General features: G+C 38.0%; 1 protein-coding gene across 6 annotated transcripts; it reads left to right on the forward strand.

Annotated features, from left to right (window-relative positions):
• Positions 1-5: 5 nt before the first annotated feature.
• Positions 6-26,552, forward strand: STARD6 (StAR related lipid transfer domain containing 6; the record flags this gene model as incomplete). 6 transcript variants are annotated; one of them, XM_082353440.1, is made up of 5 exons in its annotated part: positions 6-123; positions 497-788; positions 19,852-19,978; positions 22,537-22,628; positions 26,351-26,552. In XM_082353440.1, exons 2-5 carry the CDS (start codon positions 757-759, stop codon positions 26,550-26,552), a joined length of 453 nt encoding a protein of 150 aa, XP_082209566.1. In that variant the 5' UTR covers positions 6-123; positions 497-756. The 6 variants fall into 6 exon arrangements, with proteins under 6 accessions (XP_082209566.1, XP_082209565.1, XP_082209567.1 ...); XM_082353439.1 differs by lacking the exon at positions 6-123 and having other exon boundaries at positions 131-788; XM_082353441.1 differs by lacking the exon at positions 6-123 and having other exon boundaries at positions 131-788; positions 19,852-19,960.
• Positions 26,553-27,667: the final 1,115 nt, after the last annotated feature.

Here is a 27,667-nt window from a genome sequence, read left to right on the forward strand (position 1 = left end):
GTGTAGTTTCTCCCTCCTGGTCTTTCTTGGGCGGGGAGGTTCTCGACTACCTCCGCGTCGCTACCCCGCGTGCCCTCCCCACCTCGGTCACGGCTCTGCGCGGCCGGTCTGCGCATATGCCAGGCTGAGCTTCCTTCGGCCAGTTTCCTGGGGCTTCGAGATGGGACGGGGTGGGGACGGGGCCCTGGGGCCCTGGCGGCTGCCGTTTCGGTCGCTGAGAGCCAGCCCTGCGGCCACAGTCCTTCCAACACGCTCGGCCTCCCCGCTTTCAGAGCCCCCCCCTCCCCGGATAAGACACCGACTCCGCCGGGGGGGGGGGGGCAGATCCCCCGACCACTTTTTTCCCTCCTCTTCAGCGCCTTCCCCTTCCCATCCCTGAGCCCGGCCTTCCTGAGTTTCCAGCCGGCCCCTCACCCTCAAAGCAGACGCGGGATTGGAGGAGGGAGTTTGGCCAGGGATGGGACTTAACAAACTCTTTGGGGACCTTGATTCCCAGGGAAGAATGGCAGTGACCCAGCACGGATTGGGGACCCAGTCAGGCAGCCCAGAAAGAGGGAGATTATGCAAACAGATGTAAAGACCCACTTAACAACATGTGTGAACCTGTCTACAAGGCTGGGACGGGATATGAGGTGCGAAGAATCCAGTTTCAACCGAGTGGTGTATCAGAAAAAGATGCCATCTCAGTGTTGGTTTGTGTTTATTTTCCGCTGACCCTATGGATGAAGATATCCTTGACCATTACTGCATCTGAATATGTTCCAGCTCATCCGATGTTACATCACCAGGTAATACAACTGTAGTCTTGCTGTTTGCTCTTTTCTTCTCTTGACCCTCTCTAGCCCACTAAGCTTAACCTTCCCTTTTTTTCTTAGCAAATGAAAAAGTCCAGAAGCTACAAAATTTAGTTGAGTGGTTCAATTAAACACATGTTTATTGTGGCAGTAAGTAGTGCTAGTGATTTGAAAATGAGTAAGACAAAGTCCCTGCAGGAAGTTTACATGCTAGTGGTATGTTCCAAAAACCTGCAATTTCTTCATCCTTCAGTATCAAGTATGTTGCTGGTAGGAAATAACCGTGTTATATATGCTGGGACAAGCCCAGGTCAGGGACCAGCCAGGGATTGTTAATGGCGTGACCTTAAAAACTTAGACATTTTTATCCACATTCCACCTAAGTATCTTTTTAACCTATTCTTTTTTTTTTTTTTTTTTTTTTTAAACATCTTTATTGAAGTATAATTGCCTTACAATGGTGTGTTAGCTTCTGCTTTATAACAAAGTGAATCAGTTATACATATACAATATGTTCCCATATCTCTTCCCTCTTGCATCTCCCTCCCTCCCACCCTCCCCATCCCACCCCTCTAGGTGGTCACAAAGCACCGAGCTGATCTCCCTGTGCTATGCGGCTGCTTCCCACTAGCTACCTATTTTACATTTGGTAGTGTATATATGTCCATGACACTCTCTCACCCTGTCATATCTCACCCCACCCCCTCCCCATATCCTCAAGTCCATTCTCTAGTAGGTCTGTGTCTTTATTCCCGTCTTGCCACGAGGTTCTTCATGGCTTTTTTTCCCTTAGATTCCGTATATATGTGTTAGCATACTGTATTTGTTTTTCTCTTTCTGACTTACTTCACTCTGTATGACAGACTCTAACTCCATCCACCTCATTACAAATACCTCCATTTCATTTCTTTTTATGGCTGAGTAATATTCCATTGTATATATGTGCCACATCTTCTTTATCCATTCATCTGTTGATGGACATTTAGGTTGCTTCCATGTCCTGGCTATTGTAAATAGAGCTGCAATGAACATTTTGGTACATGACTCTTTTTGACCTATGGTTTTCTCAGGGTATATGCCCAGTAGTGGGATTGCTGGATCGTATGGTAGTTCTATTTGTAGTTTTTTAAGGAACCTCCATACTGTTCTCCATAGTGGCTGTATCAATTTACATTCCCACCAACAGTGCAAGAGAGTTCCCTTTCCTCCACACCCTCTCCAGCATTTATTGTTTCTAGATTTTTTGATGATGGCCATTCTGACCGGTGTGAGATGATATCTCATTGTAGTTTTGATTTGCATTTCTCTAATGATTAATGATGTTGAGCATTCTTTCATGTGTCTGTTGGCCATCTGTATATCTTCTTTGGAGAAATGTCTATTTAGGTCTTCTGCCCATTTTTGGATTGGGTTGTTCGTTTTTTTGTTATTGAGCTGCATGAGCTGCTTGTAAATCTTGGAGATTAATCCTTTGTCAGTTGCTTCATTTGCAAATATTTTCTCCCATTCTGATGGTTGTCTTTTGGTCTTGTTTATGGTTTCCTTTGCTGTGCAAAAGCTTTTAAGTTTCATTAGGTCCCATTTGTTTATTTGTGTTCTTATTTCCATTCCTCTGGGAGCTGGGTCAAAAAGAATCTTCCTGTGATGTATGTCATAGAGTGTTCTGCCTATGTTTTCCTCTAAGAGTTTGATAGTGTCTGGTCTTACACTTAGGTCTTTAATCCATTTTGAGTTTATTTTTGTGCATGGTGTCAGGGAGTGTTCTAATTTCATACTTTTACATGTATCTGTCCAATTTTCCCAGCACCACTTATTGAAGAGGCTGTCTTTTCTCCACTGTATATGCTTGCCTCCTTTATCAAAGATAAGGTGACCATATGTGCGTGGGTTTATCTCTGGGCTTTCTATCCTGTTCCATTGATCAATATTTCTGTTTTTGTGCCAGTACCAAACTGTCTTGATTACTGTAGCTTTGTAATATAGTCTGAAGTCAGGGAGCCTGATTCCCCCAGCTCCATTTTTCGTTCTCAAGATTGCTTTGGCTATTCGGGGTCTTTTGTGTTTCCATACAAATTGTGAAATTTTTTGTTCTAGTTCTGTGAAAAATGCCAGTGGTAGTTTGATAGGGATTGCATTGAATCTGTAGATTGCTTTGGGTAGTAGAGTCATTTTCACAATGTTGATTCTTCCAATCCAAGAACATGGTATATCTTTCCATCTATTTGTATCATCTTTAATTTCTTTCATCAGTGTCTTATAATTTTCTGCATACAGGTCTTTTGTCTCCTTAGGTAGGTTTATTCCTAGATATTTTATTCTTTTTGTTGCAATGGTAAACGGGAGTGTTTTCTTAATTTCCCTTTCAGATTTTTCGTCATTAGTGTATAGAAATGCAAGAGATTTCTGTGCATTAATTTTGTATCCTGCTATTTTACCAAATTCATTGATTAGCTCTAGGAGTTTTCTGGTAGCATCTTTAGGATTCTCTATGTATAGTATCATGTCATCTGTAAACAGTGACAGCTTTACTTCTTCTTTTCCGATTTGGATTCCTTTTATTTCTTTGTCTTCTCTGATTGCTGTGGCTAACACTTCCAAAACTATGTTGAATAATAGTGGTGAGAGTGGGCAACCTTGTCTTGTTCCTGATCTTAGTGGAAATGGTTTCAGTTTTTCACCATTGAGGACAATGTTGGCTGTGGGTTTGTCATATATGGCCTTTATTATGTTGAGGAAAGTTCCCTCTATGCCTACTTTCTGCAGGACTTTTATCATAAATGGGTGTTGAATTTTGTCGAAAGCTTTCTCTGCATCTATTGAGATGATCATATGGTTTTTCTCCTTCAATTTGTTAATATGGTGTATCACATTGATTGATTTACGTATATTGAAGAATCCTTGCATTCCTGGGATAAACCCCACTTGATCATGGTGTATGATCCTTTTAATGTGCTGTTGGATTCTGTTTGCGAGTATTTTGTTGAGGATTTTTGCATCTATGTTCATCAGTGATATTGGCCTGTAGTTTTCTTTCTTTGTGACATCTTTGTCTGGTTTTGGTATCAGGGTGATGGTGGCCTCGTAGAATGAGTTTGGGAGTGTTCCTCCCTCTGCAATATTTTGGAAGAGTTTGAGAAGGATAGGTGTTAGCTCTTCTCTAAATGTTTGATAGAATTCACCTGTGAAGCCATCTGGTCCTGGGCTTTTGTTTGTTGGAAGGTTTTTAATCACAGTTTCAATTTCAGTGCTTGTGATTGGTCTGTTCATATTTTCTATTTCTTCCTGGTTCAGTCTCGGCAGTTTGTGCATTTCTAAGAATCTGTCCATTTCTTCCAGGTTGTCCATTTTATTGGCGTAGAGTTGCTTGTAGTAATCTCTCATGATCTTTTGTATTTCTGCAGTGTCAGTGGTTACTTCTCCTTTTTCATTTCTAATTCTATTGATTTGAGTCTTCTCCCTTTTTCTCTTGATGAGTCTGGCTAATGGTTTATCAATTTTGTTTATCTTCTCAAAGAACCAGCTTTTAGTTTTATTGATTTTTGCTATTGTTTCCTTCATTTCTTTTTCATTTATTTCTGACCTGATCTTTATGATTTCTTTCCTTCTGCTAGCTTTGGGATTTTTTTGTTCTTCTTTCTCTAATTGCTTTAGGTGCAAGGTTAGGTTGTTTATTCGAGATGTTTCCTGTTTCTTGAGGTAGGCTTGTATTGCTATAAACTTCCCTCTTAGCACTGCTTTTGCTGCGTCCCATAGGTTTTGGGTCGTCGTATCTCCATTGTCATTTGTTTCTAGGTACTTTTTGATTTCCCCTTTGATTTCTTCAGTGATCACTTCATTATTAAGTAGTGTATTGTGTAGCCTCCATGTGTTTGTATTTTTTACAGATCTTTTCCTGTAATTGATATCTAGTCTCATAGCGTTGTGGTCGGAAAAGATACTTGATACGATTTCAATTTTCTTAAATTTACCAAGGCTTGATTTGTGACCCAAGATATGATCTATCCTGGAGAATGTTCCATGCGCACTTGAGAAAAATGTGTATTCTGTTGTTTTTGGGTGGAATGTCCTATAAATATCAATTAAGTCCATTTTGTTTAATGTATCATTTAAAGCTTGTGTTTCCTTATTTATTTTCATTTTGGATGATCTGTCCATTGATGAAAGTTAACCTATTCTTTTTAAAGATAATTTCTTAAAGGTTCTTTTTCATAAACATTATCTTTAATGTTTCCCTTACTACCTTTTTCTTTCATCGAGGAAACATATATCAAATATTTCCAAATGAGTATATAAAGTATAAATAAAGGACACTGAGAAAATATTAAGGAAATTATCAAATATATTTACCTAATTCATGGATCAAAATAATTCTACTTCCACTTCATACCTTCACAGGTTGAAAGCTATGGAGATCTCCGCAAGGATTTGGAGAAGAGTCCTAATAGTTATTAAAATTCTGGACTAGATCTACTAGGAAAGGTAAAGTAACCATGGGTCTACTAGGAAGGAGGAATTATAATGGTTTACTAATGCTTTTCAAATATACATGTCAACTACGTGCTGTGCCTTGCCAGAGAACTAAACACGAGGAAATAGATTTATGATCCCACCTAAAGGCCTTTAGGTGAGAGCTAAGGAAGACATGTGCTGATAATTAAACTTTAAGAAGGTTTATTCAGGCAGCTCTTAGGAGAGTTGTTTTTTTTTTTTTAATAAATTTATTTATTTATTTTTGGCTGTGTTGGGTCTTCGTTTCCGTGCGAGGGCTTTCTCCAGTTGCGGCAAGCGGGGGCCACTCTTCATCGCGGTACGCGGGTCTCTCACTGTCGCGGCCTCTCCCGTTGCAGAGCACAGGCTCCAGATGCGCAGCCTCAGTAGTTGTGGCGCACAGGCTTAGTTGCTCTGCGGCATGTGGGATCTTCCCAGACCAGGGCTCGAACCCGTGTCCCCTGCATTGGCAGGCAGATTCTGAACCACTGCGCCACCAGGGAAGCCCAGGAGAGTTTTTTTTAAGGTAGATTTAAATGTGTCCATTTTAAGAAAAAAAAAAAAACTAACTTTTTGATCACCAAGAAGGGACCCGACACTGTTTCAATCACTTCTACGTATATTAACTCACTTAACCCTTACAATGACCCCATGAGATAGGTATTACTATCCCCAATCTAAGAAGTGAAAATTGAAGTTCAAAGTTTAAGCAGTTTACTCAAAATGATAAAGCTCGTGGTGAGTGGCAAAACCAAGATTTGAATCCAGTGCTGTGTTGTAGTATTCTTTCCACCACACCAGCCAGCTTCCCTTATTTGAAAACTGGGTGATGGGCCAAAGGACCAATGAGACTCCACCTTCCTGAGCTCATTCAAAGCAGAAACAGCATCTTACTCAACCTTTTTTTGCCACATCTGCCACAACGTCTAACCCTTAGCGAGGATTCAGTAAATGTGTTTGAATTGAATTGATGTGAATTTGATCCTCTCTGAAGAGGTAACATTTAAGCAAAGACACCAATGAAGAGGAGTCAGTCCTGTGAACATATTGGGGAAGAACATTACAAACAGAGGGAACAGCAAGTACAAAGACCCTGAGGTAGGAAGTTGCTTGGTTGTATTTGAGGAACAGCCAGGAGGTCAGTATGAGTGGAGCTAAGTGGGAGAGAAGGAGACAGGTAGGAATTGTCTTTGGAGAGGAAGGCAGGGGTCAGATCATTTAGTGCCACTGCCACTCACTTTAAAAAGATGAATTCCCAGTAACACGTGATCAACAGATTATGCTGCTTTACAAGAGAAAGGAAGCATGATTTAGCTGTTAGAAATAACAGTTTATTGAATAACTATTATGTGCCAGGCAAAGGGGTAAGACATTGAAGTGCATTATTTCATTTAATCCTCATATCAGTTCTATGAGTTTAGGTATTGTCCCAGCTTTACAACTTGAGAAAATGAGGAAAGAGAACTATGAAATAACATGGTTCACAATTAGTTTGTGGCAGAGACAGGATTTGACCCAGGTCTCTGTGACTCCAAAGCCAAAGCCTGCTCTTTTTACTATATCACATTTTCTCACTTGAAAGACTATGAATAAAAAGGAAGAGATTCGTGCATGCATGCCTTGCAAAAGTAGTTATTGTTCATTGCTATGTGACAGACATAGAAATAGTATTAAAATGTAATACAGCATTTAAAAAAATTTTTGTACAATTACATTCTCACCAGTCATTTGTTTTTAAAACTTTGCAGGTAGTTGGACTATAAGGCACTCGCCCAACAAACTGCTCAAGAAATTTTAGGTTACGATCAAGATACATCAGGCTGGAAGGTGGTTAAGACTTCAGTAAGAAAGCAAGTTAAATATGTTTGAAGAGTTTGTTTTTTAATGAGAAACAATTCATTGCAAAGACATTTTAAAAAATATTTTTTTTTACAAGCCAAAAAAAAGTTTTTACTTTTGCTTTATTTTTTGTTTTTTGTTTTTCATTTTTTCTGTATCTGACAGCTAATTTATTTGTGGATTTTTATTTCCCTTTGAGAAAAAGATAACTTTACAGCAAGGCTTCTAAGAAATTCCATGGAAATCTGTAAGTACAATCTCCTATTTACAATCATTGTTTTGAATTCAATGACATTGATGTATCTAGAATTCAATGCTACTTCATTAGCTATAAAACGTTATTTGATAGTGAACAGGAAGTAGAAATTAATTATAAAGTCACTTGGTTGAAATGTAAAATTAATAAAATGAGCAATATGTACCACCTACTTTTCAAATCGGAAGACAATCAGAAAAGAAAATCACTTCTGGTGAATAATTCACTAAGATAGGAAATTTCCACTTCAAGAAATAATTACTATAAAAATAGATTGATTTTTTCTTTCTAATAGTATTTCGTGGTCTTTTAAACACTTCACCTTTCCATTAAATGAACCACTTAAAGATAAAGTTTATTTCCCCAATATATTCCTCTTGCTAACATATATAATTTATTGTGTAAGCTGCTTTTAAGGGTTTGTTTTTTTTTTTTAAGCGCCTGATTTATTTATTTTATTTTTTTGGCTGTGTTGGGTCTTCATTTCTATGCGAGGGCTTTCTCTAGTTGTGGCAAGCGGGAGCCACTCTTCATCGCGGTGCGCAGGCCTCTCACTATCGCGGCCTCTCTTGTTGTGGAGCACAGGCTCCAGACGCGCAGGCTCAGCAATTGTGGCTCACGGGCCCAGCTGCTCCGCGGCATGTGGGATCTTCCCAGACCAGGGCTCGAACCCGTGTCCCCTGCATTGGCAGGCAGATTCTCAACCACTGCGCCACCAGGGAAGCCCCTTAAGGATATTTTTGAGGATCGTGTTATTTCAGATACAAGTACTCTAAGGGAAATTGTGCTGACATTTTTAACCTTCTTTTTAAGAGTTGTTCATTTGTTGCTCGTGATATCACATTAATGCCATCAGATCATCATATGTTATTGAGAAAACCAAATATTATTTAGTTTATTTTTGAGGGGTAGGGGTCCACTCCTTCTTTTCACCACTCTGTTTTGTGCTTATTACTCTTTTTTTCATCTGACTATAATTATCTATCTTGTGTTTCATTTCAATTTTTTTACTGTAGGACAAAGCTGGTATACTTTCTCCTATTCATTTTAATAATTATCAGGAAGGTAATCCCTACCTTTGTTATCTAAATAATTAATGATTCTAATAGTGGCACTTTCAAAAATAGATTGAGCAGGGGGTGGGTAAGGTCAAGCCCAGGCACACTATGGGAATAAACTTTTGGTTGTTGTAGTTTTTTGGTGCCTTCCAGGTCAGGCCAGTGTGGACAGCAAGCTATGCATCAAAGAAACCTTGGAAGGTATTTATTCTACAGATACTTGCTGGGTACTTTCATACAAGGTGCTCTACACAATGCCTAGAGCCATTCAAAAAATAGCCTCAATAAGGCTGTTTTAAAGCTTTATTGAAATTTTTCATCAACGATATTGTACTCTTACATGCCATACTACACAGACCAAAAAAATTGAAACTTTTTGCACTTGCTTTAAGAGAAATGTATATGCACTGCATACTAGTTTATTTATTAATACACAGTAATATCTTATCCCAGATCTTAGTGATTTAACAGACACTGTCTCATGGTTTATGTCATCAGGAATCCAGGTGTAGCTTAGCTTGGTGCCTGTGCCTCAAGGATTCTCACAAGGCTGCAGTCACGGTGTGGTCTGGGGCTTAGGTCGCATCTGAAGGCAGCTCTGCTTCCAAGCTCACTTACACAGTCACTGGCAGTCAGTTCTTCGTGGGCTTGTTAGACTGGGGGCCTCAGCTACTAGCCAGCTCTAGGCTGGAAGCCTTCCTCAGTTCTTGACATATGGGCCTCTCCATAGGGCTATTCACAACATGCCAGTTTGCCTCCCTCAGAGGGAGGGATTTAAGAGAGAGCAAAAGAAAGAGCAAACAAGAGAGAAGCCAGAGACTTTCTGTAACCTAATCTTGGAAGTGACCCCCCCCCCATCATTTTGGCAATATTCAGTTTATTAGAAGTGAATCACTAGATCCAACCCTGACTCAGGGGAAGGGGACTACATAAGTGTGTCAATACCAGGAAGTGGAGATCACTGGGGGCCATTTTAGAGGCTTCCTATCACACATCGATTTTGGCAAACTCTCTTTTAATTCTTTTTTACGGTTGAACTATCATCCAATAAATATCAAGCACAGCTTCAAAATTAAGACTGCTAGAAGATACACAAATCTCAATTTTGCATGCTTGTTTTTTGTCAAGCACGGCCCACTGATTCTTCTAAATTTAGCATGTTTATGTACAGAAGGAGATTGTGACTGGAGCAGTTAATACTTTTCAAAATATCTGTATTATTCTAAATCAGCTGGGGCAGATATTTAGGTTCTTCCAAAGGACATCAATCTGAACATGTTGATCAGGTTGGTCTGCCTCAGTCGAAACGTTTACCTCCCTCAGCTTGGAATGAGAAGAAGGTGAGATTGCCATCAAATAAATCAAGGGAAAAAGCTAGGGAAGCTTAAAATTTTCCAGTACTTCAAGCTTCACAGTTTTATTTATAGGGTTATAAATAATCAAAGCAAGAAACATATGCATGTTAATTTAGACTGGATGACCAAGTGTAAACATTGCACACTTTGGGGATATATAGCATGGTCTAATATGGTTTGCCAAACTAGTGTCTGGGAGAAATTATCCTTCAAAATGCCCTGTGGGGGAACATGGGTTGCATTGTCAAGTTTTTCAAAACGCTCTAGACTATTTTCTCTTCTCTAAGGTTCAGAGAAGTCCTAAAGCAAAGACATCTGTCAAACTGTAATTCAGACTCTTCCAAATGTTTTCAACAAAGAACATACTTGCAAAACATTGACCTAGATAGATAATGGGTCACTCATCTCAGATTTGGATTCTAATAGAAGCTCTAATTGACTAGGTATGTACAGAGAGAAGTGATTTATTTTTCATTATCTCCCTACTATCATTCTCTCGCATCTCATGGATTATTTCAGTAACTTCCTAGTGGATTCCTCATATATACCTTTACTCAACTACACCCCATTCTTCACACAATGGTTAAAGTAGATTTTTGAAATATAGTTCAGTGTTGCTCCCCTGCCTAAAATCTTCTACAGGCTTTATTATGCTCTGCAGGGCACTATCTGGCCCTCACCTACCTCTCTGACCTCTCCTACCACTGTGTCCTTGCTCTCCTTATGCTATAGCCACGTAAGACTACTGTTTGCACGAATGCACTGAACTGAAAGCCATCTCAGAGCCTTCATAGTTGCTCTTTTCTTGCCTAGCGTGCTCTTCACCCAAATCTTTCGAAGGCTGATGTCATTTTTGTTTTCAAGATCTCAGCTTCATTGCTTCTCTTCAGAGTGACCTTCCTGGCCAACCGGTCAAAGTTCTCAAATACACCAAGCCACTGTTTACCACCCTATTCTGCTGTTACCTTTTTCACAGCATCTATCACTAGATGAAATTTATCTTCTTCATTTGTTGTCTTATTTATTATGTCTCTTATTAGAATATAAACTTGAGAATAGGAACTTGAACAGGAACCAGACTAGAAATAAACTCTTGTTCATCGTAGTATCCCTAACACCAGAACAGTGTCTGTCACATAAACACTTAATAAATATTTCCTGAATGAATTTATGGACTTTAGTTATGTTATATTGGCTGCCAAATAGAAAGCATTTAAACATATTTGTTTCCCTTATAACTACAGAACAACAACAACAAAACCTGAAGATATTTTCTCAGCACTTTCACCTTTTCTTATTAATTTCCCACCCAAAAAGCTCCTTTTGTGGTTAGCTTTGAGCACTTGCCTATATGCATGAGAAGGGGGCCAGTTCTTTGGTTGGAATTTTTTTCCTTTCTACCCTCAAGAGATGAAATACAGACCTACCAGCACACAATTCAGCTGACACATTCCCCTATGTTCCCTATTAATTCCCCTATTAATCTACTGTATGTCACACACTAAGCTAAATAATTTCATTTTTAAATTTACTCATATATCCCACAAATAGTTTCTATTGCCTGTTGTTTTTCCTGTGTATAGATCACACTTTCCATGTTTCTCTGCATGCATGCCTCACAGTTTTCTTGAAAACTGGACATTTTAGGGAATTCCCTGGCGGTCCAGTGGTTAGGACTCTGCACTTGCACTGCCGAGGGCGCAGGTTCGATCCCTGGTTGGGGAACTGAGATCCTGCATGCCGCGTGGCTCGGCCAAAATCAATCAATTTTTTTTTTTTAATCCTTAAAAAAAAAAGAAAACGGAACATTTTAGGTAATATAGCAATTCTGGATACAGATTCCACCCACTCTCCCAGGGCTTCTTATTGCTTGGGCGTTTATTTGTTTAGTGATTTGTCTGGACTAATTCCGTGAAGTCTGTTCCCTCCCAGTCTGCAGCCTCAGATATACCTGCTCTGATTTTTGTCCTTGTTTTTATCTTTCAGCCTGGCATCCTATAGGTCATCCCTAGGTTAACATAAGCCATTATTGGTCACAAGTTGTGCTTAGCACCCAAAGCCAGTAAGATTTTTACCCTTTACTGTCAATTCTGTGTGTGGCTTGGAAACTGTTTTCACAGTTCAGGGAGTTTTATGGTTTTGCCCTGCATGTAGCCAGGGGGCCGGTAGCTTGGAAGTTGTGTCACCAGTCATTCCTCAGAGGACATAGCCTTGGGGTACACACATTCTTCCAGACCACCAGCGACGAGTGTGATTTTATTTTAAAGTGGTCGGAATAGCTTATTGCTCAGCCAGTGATGACTCAGAGATTATGCTTCAGTCTCTTGAGCCAGTAAGACTTCAGCCCTTCGCTACTTAATCTGTGTGTGGCTTGGGGAATGCTTGCAAGTCGGTCAAGCCGCATGTTGGACTGATTGCTCCTAAGTATGGGCAGCCTAGCATATCCAGCGTGATTTGTCTGAGTAAGGGCAGCCTAGTACAAAGCTCCCCTTGCTTCTCGGTTAGGGACAGCCTGCTACTTCACTCTGGATGTTCCTTAGCGGCAGCCTAGTACACCCACTCTGATTTCTCCTGAGTGTGGCAACCTCGTATATCTACTCTCATTACTCTGATTAGGGGCAGCCTAACAGTCACTCTGATTGCTCTGAGTAGGGACCTGTGCACTAATACACTGAAGCCAAGTAACACTTCTACTCCGTGAGCAAGTGGGTAACATAGGGGAAGGATGGTACCATGACTTTCTCAGTTTGCTCCTGTTATTCTAGGGGTGAGGGGCAATTTAGGCCCCAGGACTCACAGCCTACTGTGCCTTGGGCAAAGCCCTCACCCTACCAGTGAGATCAGGGTGTCGGGAAACCCTAGTCTTCTGAGCAGTGCATGCGGGGAAAGCTTCTACAACATGAGCTGAGAGTTTCGGTGATGAGAGATGTCAGTGTCCTGCTGATCCCAGGATGAAACCATAGCCCTACCCTGGATCTGGTGGGGAGAGAGAGCCCCTGTCTTCTAGTCTGCACCCAGCTGGAGCAGAGCTACCGTAGAGTGAGGGGGGGTGGCTGGAAGAAGGTCGTGGCTCAAATGCTACAGACTCTGACTTTTCCTACCTAGATTTAGTAGATTTTCTTGAATAAATGTTTCTTCATTTCCTGTGTGCTGTTAGGTCAATTTCTAGGGAATTTAAGTAGTTTTTGAAAGTAATGTTCACCAGTTCAGTGACTGTAGAAGAGGGTTTCCTTAGCTCCTCACATAGCCACTCTGGAAGTCCCACTCCCAACTCTAATTATCACATAGGAAATGCCAAAAATAAGATCACTAAAAAGCCTATCATCTTACAGGTGCTTCCCCAGGTTTATAATTTCTAGTATGCAAAAACAGGCACTTTCCACTGTTTTTCTCTTCCCTTATCCTCCTAGTTTACTGTTCAGCAGTACTCATTCACAGAAGCCATAAAAGGCTATAAAATGATTTAGAGACGCATGTTCAAATTAGCATGTTGAAACAAATGCACATTTACTAAAAGGTGTTCATTGCTTCATGAAATGATGATCTGTAAGAAACATAATTTCATGTATCAATTATCCCACATACCAGCTAAAGCTTGTCAGAAACTGTGAGAGACAAGAGAGAATAACTAAAATATTTTTCATTTGACTTGGTCACTTTATTCATAATGAGCATGAAGCTTTATTATAGATCTTAGTAAAATATCCAAAGAACCATTCATTTTAATGATCAATAGATATAAAAATATAGTTCTTAGATTCAAATATGACAAAATTGATATCTCTGAAGAGTCTTGAACACAGTAGATACTGAATTGCTCATTGAGTGATAGATTCAAGTATTCAAGACATAGAGATGTTTTATGTTTTCAAAGAGGCATGATATTTACATATTTTTTAAAAGCCAGTAGTAACTCCAGTACACCTCTAACTAGTGAATTAATATAAGGTACTTTTTTTTTTAAAGGTAGATTTTATGCATTTTTAAAAATTTGGTTCGTTTATTTTTGGCTGCGTTGGGTCTTCGTTGCTGCCCACGGGCTTTCTCTAGTTGCGGCGAGCGGGGGCTACTCTTTGTTGCGGTGCGCGGGCTTCTCATTTTGGTGGCTTCTCTTGTTGCGGAGCATGGGCTCTAGGTGCGCGGGCTTCAGTAGTTGTGGCACGCGGGCTCAGTAGTTGTGGCTCATGGGCTCTAGGGCACAGCCTCAGAAGTTGTGGCACATGGGCTTAGTTGCTCCACGGTGTGTGGGATCTTCCCAGACCAGGGCTCGAACCCGTGTCCCCTGCATTGGCAGGCGGATTCTTAACCACTGCACCACCAGGGAAGGCCAAGGTAAGGTACTTTTTAACTAGTAACCTACCCTCTACCCAAGACACAACTTTAATTATATTTCATAATCTTTTAGGAAGCAAAATAAATAATTTCTGCCTTGCAGTCATATAATACCAATAACAAACTTTTCTCACCTTTACAAATGACTGGAAAATGAACAATTAGCCATTGAGTAGACAGTCTAAGCCAGGAGTTGGCAAACTTTTTCAGTGGAGAAGCAGAGAGTAAATATTTTAGGCTTTGCAGCTCCTGTGGTCTCTGTTCTAACTACTTAGCTCTGCCATGATAGCACAAGAGCACAATACATAAGTAGACATAGACAATACATGAATGAATAAGTATGGCTGTGTCTCAGTAAAGCTATTTACAAAAGCAGGAAGTAGGCTAGATTTGACCTATGGGACATAGTTTGCCAACCCCTATCCTAAACAGAAGATATGAAAAATCACAAATCCTCAAATGCTGATAAACTTATATGTATATTAGGGACTCTTCTTTCCTCCCATAACAATTTTCATATCCAAGTCATAGAAACACATATGTAAACTACCCCCCAATGTATTAGTATAATATAGTGAAAAGAGTATGGGATTGGGAAGCAGTCAGAGTTTCAATCATGCATTATTATGAACTCAAACACATTTTTTTCTCTTCCATTATAGTTTATTAAACAATATTGAATATAGTTCCCTGTGCTATAAACCTTTTTGTTTATCTATTTTATATATAGTAGTTTATATCTGCTAATCCCAAACTCCTAATTTATCCCTACCACCCCCCCTTTCCCCTTTGGTAACCATAAGTTTGTTTTCTATGTCTGTTGAGTCTGTTTCTGTTTTGTCAATAAGTTCATTTGTATTATTTTTTAGATTCCACATATAAGTGATGTCATATCATATTTGTCTTTCTCTGTCTGACTTACTTCACTTCGTATGAAAGTCTCTAGGTCCATCCATGTTGCTGCAAATGACATTAGTTCATTCTTTTTTATGGCCGAGTAATATTCCATTGTATATATATACCACATCTTCTTTATCCATTCACCTGTTAATGGACATTTAGGTTGCTTCCATGACCTGGCTATTGTAAATAGTGCTGCTATGAACATTGAGGTGCGTGTATCTTTTCAAACTATGGTTTTCTCTAGATATATGCCCAGGAGTGGGATTGCTGGATCATATGGTAACTCTATTTTTTAGTTTTTCAAGGAATGTTCATGCTGTTTTCCATAGTGGCTGCATCAATTTACATTCTCACCAACAGTGTAGGAGGGTCGAACACATTTCTTAATGTCTCCAAGTCTCTGTATTCTCATCTGTAAAATGAGAATAATAATTATATAGATACCCCTGTGTTTGTGAGGTTTAGGTAAAATACTTTACACAAAGCTCTTAGCACAGTGTCTGGCACATATTAGGTGTTTAGTAAATGGAAGCTCTAATTATTATAATCACAAAGCAGCTTGAGGGTAAGAAACATTTTGTCTTGCAGCACCCCTGTAGCCTGAATACCTGGCACATAGTAAGTGCTCAATTAAGTATTTATCTAATGAATGATAAACAGGAAGATGTAAACATTTGAAATTAGATCTCTACCTCATAGCTATACCAATCTAAATTCCAGATGAATTACAGGCTTAAATGTGAATACAATATTTAATAATTAGACAATCTTAAAAGAAAGTCACAGTATTTTAAGACTTTTCCCTACAATAAATGAATGAATGAATGAATGGAGTGGGGAAGACTATGAGGTCAAAACAGGACGTTCCCCAAGACACTTAATTTATAAAGGCATGATTTCCAGCTATGACTTTTCAGCAGGGTATCTAGACTTATTTAAAATGATGTTGTTCATTATATTCAGTTATTCATTAATTACTTTCTAGGTGCTGGTAGTATAGTGGTGATCAAAATAAAATGCATATACTTGTAAAGCTTATAATCTTGACATCTCAAGAAAAAAACCTCTTAAAGTTAATTTTTCATTATTTTATCCAGCAAATTTGCTCCTCAAGGAATTTTTAGTCTTTGTAAGAGAGAAAAGTACATAAATACCTATAATACAAGGCAGAGTGGGATGACTATCATAAAAGAATCAATATATGTGAAATAATAATGGCTAACATGTATTGAACAGTTAATACATGCCATGTACTATCCTGTAAATATATTAATTTATTCAGTCCTCATGACAGCCCTATGAGGTAAATATTACTATCTCTACATATGAGAAACCCAAGACTTCGAATAAGTAACCTGCCTAAGGTCAGATAACTGGTAAGAACTAGAGCTAGAATTTGAAAACAGGTGGGCTGACTCTATATGCTACTCTCCTAACATTTTAATTTTATTGCCTGTGTGTACTAGCAACTATGAAACATCAGCAAAATCAAATATTAAGTATCTCAGCGTAAAGAACTATGCAGACACAGGTGTAAAGTATTATTAGAATTATTACAAGCCAACTTCAATCAAGAGAGTTTTTAATAAGTTCCTGTCTTTTCTAGGGAGCTTCTTTCAAATGTCAGGGAGGCTCTGCAATAATATATGGGTATGCTCAGGCCCTACACATGTGTGGAAACTTGATATGTAACAGATAAGGCATTACAAAAAAATGGAAAAGGATGAACTGTTTATAATCAATTGTGCTAACATAAGTGATTATTTATATGTAAAAAGTAAAATTAGATGCTGACCTCACACTATCCACCATCCATATACACAAATATCCATTCCAGGTAGATTAAAGTCCTAAATGTGAATACAAACTATAAAATTTTAGAATAAAATGTATGAAAGTAGCTTAATGATCTTGAAGTAGGGAAGGATATCTTGTAGAAGACATAAAAAAGCACAAACCACAATGGAAAATATTGGTCAGTTTGACTATGGTAAAGTGAAACACTTCTGTACCAAAAGAAATAAGTGAAAAGGTAGGCTGTAGCCAGAGATATAATATTTGCAATATACATAATTAATAAAGGATTTTAATTAAAAATATAGAGAACTTCTATATGAAGCATTTATAATATTATACAAGAAGTATAGCTAACCATATGCATAAAATTTTAAAACAAAGTTTTGAATGAAAAAAGCAAAATGCTTTTGTAAATTATATGTAATGTATGTACTGTTACTTAAAGTTAACTTCCTCTCCAAAATAGAAGAAACAAAGCAGCTGATGCCTAAATATCCTCCATTTCAATATTCTCCATCCCTAATTTTATCATGAATAACTATAAAAGGGTTTGGGCAAACCTTCCAAAAAGAGCTTCAGCACATTATTCCCCTTCTTACCTTGATTTTTTTTTTTTTGCTTTCTATCTCTTCAACACTTATCAAACCATTTAATAATTGTTTGATTATATGTCTGACTCTCTGCTAGGCTGAAGTATATATATAGTTAACCCTTAAACAACACGGGTTTTAACTTCGTGGATTTTTTCTTGATAAATACATATTACAGTACCGCAGGGTCTGCAGTTGATCGAATCTTTGGATGTGGAACTGTGGATATGGAGGAACCACAGATACATAGATCCGACTCTAAAGTTATACACGGATTTTTGACTGCATGAGGCTCAGTACCGCTACCTTTCACGTTGTTCATGGGTCAACATAATAAATAGTAAATGTTTGATCACTCAGTCAATAAAAGAGTGCTATTAAAAAATTAAGGGTAGTCATTATCAGTAAATATATAGTAAGTGCTTAATAAACGGTACCTAATTCGATGTTAGTTAGAAATACAAAAAGGTTAAAAACTCTTTATCCTCAAAATTTACAATATAATTAGAGAGAGAGAGAACAGATTAATAAAAAAAGCAATCTAGGGAGGTATATACAAACCTCTTAACAATAGTTTTGTGCTTAAATTTTAACTGTTTTATATCTGCCTTCTTTTTCAAAGGACCTGATAATTATTCAGGTTGTTTTGTCACTGTCTTCTATAGAGCTTAATAATAAGCTCTTAAAAACTTTGTAGATCTGAAGGAAGGAAACCTTACATACTAAGAAAATTTTAGGATATCTCACAGAGAAAACTAGGGACCAGCTGAGCTTTTAAAGAGAGACTAACATACAAAAAAATAGTCTAATGACTTACTTGTTTACCAAATCATAAAAACAAGGTTCAGGGGCTTCCCTGGTGGCGCAGTGGTTGAGAATCTGCCTGCCAATGCAGGGGACACGGGTTCGAGCCCTGGTCTGGGTAGATCCCACATGCCGCGGAGCAACTAAGCCCGTGAGCCACAACTACTCAGCCTGCACGTCTGGAGCCTGTGCTCCGCAATGGGAGAGGCCGAGACAGTGAGAGGCCTGTGCACTGCGATGAAGAGTGGTCCCCGCTTGCCACAACTAGAGAAAGCCCTCGCACAGAAACGAAGACCCAACACAGCCAAAAATAAATAAATAAATAAACCCAAAGTTAAAAAAAAAAAAAACTATGTTATTAAAAAAAAAAAAAAAAAAACAAGGTTCAGAGAAAGAACTCTTCATAAATATAACAACTATTTTCTGTAATAATAGCATTTAGTTTTTACCTCACTTCCTCCAAAAATTTTAACTTTTTAGAGGTTTAAAATTTTGATTTTACTTAAACCTATCTCCTTAGTTTAGAAAGAATGATTAACAGAGAGAGAAATTATGGCCAATATTATTCAGATTTCATTTTCATTTAACAACCTACTGCTAAATAGTGGGTTTTAATCCAGTTTTCTCACATTGTCCTAACTTCATTGATTGTGATAGCCCAACCCAATTCTATTGATGGATTAACATAAAGGTTAGTTACTTCTCCAAATCTTGACATGTGAAAAATAAATGAAATTCAGAAGTCAGTGTCTATAAATGGAGTTTGATTGTAACACAAGCGTGCCCATTATATATTGTCTATGGCTGCTTCACTGATACACTAGCAAAGTTGAATAGCTGCAACATAGAACATGAAGCTTGCAAAGCCTAAATTATTTACCATCTGGCCCTTTACTGAAAAGTTTGCTGACCTCTGCTTTAGACCACATTACATCCTTCAGTTAAGAATTAAGGCCACAAGATATTGCACAACCACACAAACTTCTTATCAGTTACTGTGGGCTTATGATAAATACAGTAGGTAAATGTTTATGAGAAAGAGTTTAGAAAAATTCTAAATGAAAGTAGGCCCTTTAAAAAGACAGCTATAGGGCTTCCCTGGTGGTGCAGTGGTTGAGAATCTGCCTGCTAATGCAGGGGACACGGGTTCGAGCCCTGGTCTGGGAAGATCCCACATGCCGCGGAGCAACTAGGCCCGTGAACCGCAGCTACTGAGCCTGCGCGTCGGGAGCCTGTGCTCCACAACAAGAGAGGCCGCGATAGTGAGAGGCCCGTGTACCGCGATGAAGAGTGGCCCCCGCTTGCCACAACTAGAGAAAGCCCTCGCACAGAAACGAAGACCCAACACAGCCAAAAATAAATAAATAAATTTTTAAAAAGACAACTATAGAAACATTATAAACAAAATTGTAGAAAAATGAATTTTTAAATAATTTATATTAATTATTACAATGCATATTTATATAAACCTGGCTACTTCCAATTGGATATTAGTATTTTAAATTGCTGATATTACCTTCAAGTTTTCTTTACATTATTTGCTAAATTAGTGTGCTTTATACTGTGATAGCATTATATTTTCAACTTAGACTAAACTTATTAAATTTTGAATTTTCTTTATTTCGCTAACTATAGATATCGTGTTGAAGGAATAATTCCAGAATCAACATCTAAACTATCTGATTTCCTCTACAAACCTGAAAACAGAGTCACGTGGGACAAATCATCGAAAGTGTACAACATGGTACAAAACATTGATTCGGTAATTTACTGTTTAATATTGGACTTTCACTGTATGAATACACTTTTAGTTTTCTATATTAGTGATTTGAGTTTATTAAATCTGTGTTATGTGGACACTTTGTATTTTATAGATTCAAATCAAGTTGAAATTTTTATAAAAAGCTTAAAACTTCCTTCTTTATTAGTCAAGAGTTCAATTCCAGTTACCTTTATTCTGTTTTAAATGAATACCACATTCTGAACTTGGTCAGCTCTCCTGCAGATGTGTGCCTTCGGTTATTGAGGGGACTGAACTCATGGATTCACCTCCTTCATTAGGTGGAATAAAAAGATTAAGCATGCCTTGTTGACAGTAAGTCAGCAGATTTATCTTAGTCATAATACACTAGATAACAGGAACATTGTAGACACTTACTGTAAGGACTTAAGAACAAACAGCATGTGACTTTTTTAAAGAGTAAGTGTGAAATAACATTATATTGTGGTTTTAGAAACACTTTCAAATACATCATCTCAGAAATGAAGAGGGAGAATAAAAACAGAAAAGAAAAATATAGGTAATGGAATAGAAATTTAAAATCATAGAGGTGAGAGAAAGAAAGAATGCAAGAGGCAAATAGGGCTTAAAAGGGGAGAGAAGATCAGGGTGAGATGAGGGTAGAGTGAAAGCTCAGGAGGAGAAAAAAATGAATGAAATGAGAAAGACTGTTAGCTGGTAGAAAGAAGGAGAAACAGGAAGAAGACAGGAGTGGGGTGAGCGATTCTGAACTCTGGTACAGCAAAGTATAGGTCTGACACTTATTAAGACTGCTAGACTTCACGGTATGTAAATTATACCTCATAAGCGGCTTTTAAAAATTGAGTCCTGCTGTTTGGCTAATAATAACTTTATTAGAAGGAGCTGCTAAATGTGAATGTTGGAGTAATGCAAACTTAACCAGTTGCATTTGTAAAATTCCACATCACTGAGTCTTTGGTTCTTAGAGTCTCCAAGCTGCATTTCACTTATCAAAACAAATGGCCCACATATCTGCCATCACCTTATCATTTATTTAGAACTCTGTAGGTTAACTTTACCTCCTTTTATTAAACTGATTTTGAAATCTGGGATGGGGGTGAGATTGTAGAAAAGCCCAGAAAGGTAAAGCAGTTTCATCTTGTAGAGAGGCCTTGAAGTTCTTATCCACAAAGAACACCTGTCCATGACCTTCTTGGGATTTGAACATGGCCCATCATAAATGAAAATCTGAACATTGGACTGTTTCATTCATGATTGTATGATACTAATTATACAGTTTCATTAGCATTTCAGATATTTCTGCTGTTGCTGCAGGTCAGCTGTAATAATGGAAAGTATACTAGATTTGGCATCAAAAATCTTGAAAACAGATTCAGAGGAATTTTGTGATTTGCCCAAGGTCACCACAGCCAATGTATGGTATAACCAGGACTTATACCTGATCTCCTGATTCCAAATTTGATGCCTTTTCCAGTATACCACAGTAACTCTGAATCACATGATACTGTGAGAAGAATTAGTCTGCCTTCCAGTGAATGTTTGTAGCATTCACTTCCAGGGGTGCATTTTAATTGACTCATTCACCCCATTGGTGAGGAAGGGATTCCTGCTCTAGGGTTATGGTGGTGGTCAAACACATGACACCAGCACTAGACAAATGAGGTCAACAGCACTTTGTTAATCCTTAATCACAGCCCAGGAAGGACTGTTAAGACTTTGTTAAATTAACATTTGTTAGTGGAGCACAGGGTGCCAATAGTGAGCCAGGTTCAACAAATGACCATAAGAGAAATTGAAATAGAGAAGTTTATTACTCACAGGTCCTGGAAGAAGTGTACAGCACACCTCAAGGGCCCCACGTGGGGAAGTCAAGGCAGGTTGCAGACAGAGAGAGGCAGGACCTGAGGCACATGCCTTTATTAGTGTCTGTGGGTAGAGTGCTTTGGGGTTCCTGGGCTAAGGCCAGATTGATCAATTGGAACCAAGAAGAGCACGGTTGTGGTAAGCTCCACAGGGGGCATCTTACCTAAGAGGCTCACAGGGGAAGGCCCTGGGAAGTGGGAGAGACAGTTGATCAGAAGCGCCGTTGGGGAAGTCATATCAGGAACTTACGTTTGCTTGTGACTCTGAGGGCTGTTATCTGGGGGTGTCACATCAAATATTTTATTTTAAAAATTTATAAACCAAAACGTCTATAAACCCACTATCCTAATAGAATAGTCTCTTTCTTTGTGATTTCTGCTTCAAATCTCAGAAAGTAATTGAACAATACTTTTAACAGTTTTTCCTGTATGTGAAAGATAACAGCATCTTTCAAAGTAGTACATGAAAAAGTTTGAGAGGACAGTAGTGATCATACTGATATTTTTTCATTTTTGGCCTGTGTATACATTCAAATGTGCAAACATACATACATATGTTTAAAACTAATGTCACTGCTGATAATAACTAAGTTAAATCAAGTGCTATGTCATACATTTTTTAAAATATGCTACTGGAAACAGAATTTTTCATCTTTGTGGAATAAGTTTCATTTTAATTTTTTTTTAATCACTTAGCTACTAGTGGATTTTCCAGCATATCCTTCATCTTCAAATTATATCCGTGGTTGTAACCATGCTTGTGGCTATATATGTTCACCTCTGCAAGAGTAAGTGTTATTGCCATATATTTATTTTTTAACAGTTTTTTAGTTCAATTTGTAATTTGTTAACTAACTCACCAGAAATATGTTCTGGTATATTCTCTTGGGAAAAAAATTGCCCCTAAATACAATTTTGAAAATAATTTTTTAAGTATTTTTGTCTTAAGCATAATCAGAATGGATAATTCCCTATAAAGTATGATTTGAGGTTTCTGGCACTAGTCACATATATACAGACATCCTCACCCCCTCCTACTAACCTTAACCTGATGTTTTATGTTTCTCCATTAGAGTCACTTCTGTGAATTATTAAGGAATTTTTGCAAATTAAAAATAAATTCTCTAGAATCATAATGCAGTTACGTTTATCAGCAATGAATGCTTTACCTTGAATAAATTCTTTCCAATGGACTACCTACTGAGAACAGATACCTGCAGAATGAGCCATCCAATAGGTAAATTCAGAAAGGGAGAAATTAGAGATGAGTCACTGCCCACAGGTGGCCAGCCTAGGGATAAGATGGTAACATCCAATACACATAGGCTTTAAATGCATATATATTAATTCAATGTATATCATTATACAAATTCGTTACATTTTAATTTTTGTTAAATGATTTTATATTAAATAAAAGATACTGACACATAAAACCAGGTGTAAAACTTTAAAGTGGTCAGATATAAACCACTCAATATGAGAAAAATATTTATGTGAAGGAAGTCAAAATAAAATTATATTTAGCCCCGTACTCCTTAATATTTTCTCTACCGAATTAGAGAACTAAAAGATATTCACAAATATTTACATTAATGGACAGGATCATTGATGCAGATGATGATGTTGATGACGATATGGCCTTTCTGCCCATCCATCAGTTTTGTATCCATGGCCAGGACTTTATTCTCCACAGCAAGAAAGAACAAAACAGGGAAGGATTATTACTCCAGATCAGCTAGGTACATCAGCTGCTGGTGGGGACTCTGGTTGGGAAGCTACACAACCTAAAGTGTGCTTCACAGGCAAAGTCCCCTTCTTGCTCCTCGTCACCGTTCCCTTTCCACCGCAAAAAGCATAGGACAAAAGCTCTGATTTGGAGATCCCACCTCGGGTGGAAACGCTGCCTAGCATCTCGCTGGAGAAGGGCACTGACAAAACAGTCACTTTGTTCCTTCTCTTCCCATACAGCCCAAGTCCTGTAGTAAACTTATAAAACATATTATCTGTAGTAAAGGTACCCTACAGTAAATGCTGGAAAGGCTTTGTTAAGTGTGTAAAGCCCTAGTAAACCCAAATAGAGATTTAAGACCATACAAACTGCTAGTGAGTCCAGCCATTTGAGACAATGTAAAAATAGTCTAAACTCTGCATAGAGAGGGTGTAAGAATATAGACACTCACGGTTTGTTGGCGCAGAGGTCTTCAAACCCCCCAAGAGAATTTTGTAAAACTGTATACTGCCTTGCACATTTTTAAGTTGATATTAAAATCTTTCATAGCATTATGTTAAGAGGGTGCAATTTCCAGCCTACTCTAAATCCTGACATTTAAAAAAAATGGTTATATCACCCTTCTAAGTGCATCCAATGGAATCTAAATACCATAACAACTTGAAACCCACCATTACGTTATCAATTTCAAAATACATATAACCTTTAACAGTCAGAAAGTTTATGTCATTTCTTTTCTCCTTGATCCCATATTTTTACTCTTTTTCCCTTGCATAATTTTATCCTAATAGAATACATCTTATGCTTTGGGTTCTTTTATTAATCACTATCTATCTATTTTCTATCATACCTCAGCAAAAATAAGTACCCAATTTTTAAAATTTGTTTTATTTTCTATGACCCCAAGTATCTAAATGTTAAAATATATATATGTGTACTGGTTTAAATTGTTATTGTTACACATTGATAAAAATAAAAATACATGACATAATTGTTCAATATAAAAGCAAATTGTTATTGGAAACACATATTATTAGCAAAACTTAGCACTTACTATGTGCCAGACACTGTTACAAACAATTTACATATACCAAATAAGTCAATTATTTGATCCTCACAATTACCTCACGAAGTCGGTTGTATTACTGTCCCCATTTTGCAGAAAAGAAAATGGAAGCCCAGAGAGATTAACTAACTTTCTCAAGGTTACACATAGGTAATAGCAAAGCTCAGCTTCAAACTATGCAGACTGGCTTCAGAGTCCATGCTTCTATCAGTTACACTCATTTAACTGTAAAAAACATGGGACAAAAGCGCTGATCTAGATATCCCATCTAATAGAATGAGACAACATTTAATATCAAGTCTACTTCTACTTTGCATTTTTATAAAATAAGCATAAGAAACTTTGTTCACATAAATGAGTGAGTTAAAATGGAGAGAGTGTAACCCTAGCACTGTCATTCAATCCCTTGAAATTCTTCTGAGTTATGTACTGTGAATTACATAGTGACCTATAATCAAAAATTGTTTTTAACGACCTATCAAGTGACAACTCAATTAGATCCTTACATTTTATTAAAAGCAAAGAATTGACATGACTTGGTAAGGTTTTATTACCCAGTCATCTGTCATTCACTTTCTCAACTCACTTGCAATAGATTGAATTTTCTCTTTAGCATCTCAAAGATTTTTATATGCCAGAGTAAAGCACCTTGGTACCATTCAGTATTATTCAGGGGGGAATGACAGGCATCCCTTGGTTCTGTAAAGCAATAGAAGGGTGGTGTGAACAGGCTGGTGGCAAGAGAAAAGCCAACATCTCCATCAGAAACGTATTCTCAGATCAGTTTAAGGAAAAGTTACATGGAAGTTAGAGATTTGAAAATTTATTCCCTTAAATGTTATTCAGTCTCTCATACCCCTTGGCAAGTCTTCATATACTCTAGTTTGAAGATCACTGGGTTAGAATGTAAAATACTACAGTCTTCTTGGAAGGCAATTTGGAGATAACATTTCAAAATGTTAAATGCACAAAAACTTTGACCTAGAAACTCAATGTAAGTATTTATAGAAGTGCAAATGGATACATTACAAGATGCTTTATTGCAGCTTTATTTACAGTGGCAAAAAGTGAGAAACAACCCCATGACAGTCAATAGAGGACTGGTTAATAGACTATGAAATACCATGTGCAGTCGTGAAAAACAATTAAGCTGATCTGTATAGACTGACACAGAAAGAGGTGCATGATATCATACTAAGAGGAAAATGAAACTAGTTCCAGAAAAATAAATATGTCTCATTTTTGTAAAAACAAGAATGTACATGTGCGTATATGTGAGGTACATATACATATATGTACATACATGCTATCTTTGTATATCCATAGACAATAACCTGAAAAGGTACAGTCAAAGTTATAAATAGTGATTATCTCTGGTGAACAGAGTGAGGGGGAATTGTGAAAATATAAGCATATATTACTTTTATAATTTTAAAAAGTCAATAAAATGACAAAAAGGAAATGATAACTAAAACTGAAGACTTTAAGATATAGTCTGACTCCTTAATATTTTTATGTAAAATAGTTATTTATGAGTGTGCAAATCACTCTACATATTTTTTCCTTCCTTCCTTCAGTAACTGTTTACGCTGTCATAAGCACTATATGGGCAGTCATTGGTGAATAAGATGAGAATCCTGCTCCTTATAAACTTGTAAACTCAATAGATAAACTTAAAAATTCTTTATATTTTTTAACTCTTCCTTTGTTTACAGGAACCCAGCATATTCCAAACTATTGATGTTTGTCCAGACAGAAATGAGAGGAAAATTGGCCCCATCGATAATTGAAGCAACAATGCCTTCCAATTTAATAAGCTTCCTCCTCAATGTAAAAGATGGACTAAAAACACACAAAATTCCATCAGGACGTGGATGTCATCATAATGGGCATTCATCGTTCCTAAAGAAGAAATGAGGCCATTTAAAATCATGTGTGGCAGTTAACTGCCTTTTACTTCTAAGTCAATATGCATAAATACTGTTACACTATTCTAAACTGTATTCTTGAACAAACTACTGAAGGTACTTTGTGAAAATAAGAGCTCATAGTTGCACAAGAGAAGCATTAAATATAGTTTTTAATCTCATATAAGAATAATGTTAAACAACAAGTGTTCTTAACGCACTTTTATCTTTTGCTTTTTTTCCCTGGAAAATGCTCTGCAAGAAAACATCAATAAGAACGCATATACAGTCAGAGGTCAGCATTAATTAAAGATTAAAATATATTTTAAATTGTTTTTCTTTCACTTACTGCTTAAATTGATAACTGTAGGAAACATGAACTTAAAAATTGAAAAGAATTCCACTAAAATGTTTGACAACTGCTATCTGGAATCTGCAGCTGAATCATGAATCAATTTTTGGTCTGGCCAGAATGTAGTAGCCCGTTCCTCCCAAGTCCTTCCTCGTAAAACTAGAAGACCTGCACTTACCACAACAGACAAGCGTAGGAAGACTCCAGCATAGGTGGCAAGAAGAAGGCAAACTGGCCAAGGACCTGGGGACTTGAGGAATGTCTTAGCAGTGAGTTCTCTGGGTTTCCTTATTGCCATCCGTATATTCCAGACGGGGCACTGCAGAAGCCTCCAACCTGGGACTGCTGACAGGAAAGAGGAAAAAAGAGGGGGGAGGCTTTAGGAAAAAGCCTGCTTCTCTGCTCCTCCTCGCCATAAGACTGCTCACAAACCAAAGGGGGGCCCAGCAGAACACCAGCCAAACACCAACCTAAAAACTGCGCCTACCCCGCCGTGTGGGCAAAGCAGAGCGAATCTGCCACCCCACCTCATCTCTGCGCCGCAGAAGCAGGCGGTGGTGCTTGGACACCCCCAGCCTGCGGTGTCGGCAAGGTTGAGCAGGGAGCTCATATTCCACTTTCCGTCCGGCAGAGGCAGGTGTGGTGCTTTGATATCCCTGCTGGGGTGGTGGTAGTGGGATTCAGTGGCAAAGTGAGCTTCCACCCGCACCTGGCAGCAGCAAGATTTAACCAGCTAGGTCAGGGAAGAGCTAGTCACCAGTCAGCTTCCCTGA

The sequence above is a fragment of the Balaenoptera borealis genome, assembly GCF_965194805.1.
Source record: "Balaenoptera borealis genome assembly, chromosome: 14".
Classification (NCBI taxonomy): domain Eukaryota; kingdom Metazoa; phylum Chordata; class Mammalia; order Artiodactyla; family Balaenopteridae; genus Balaenoptera; species Balaenoptera borealis.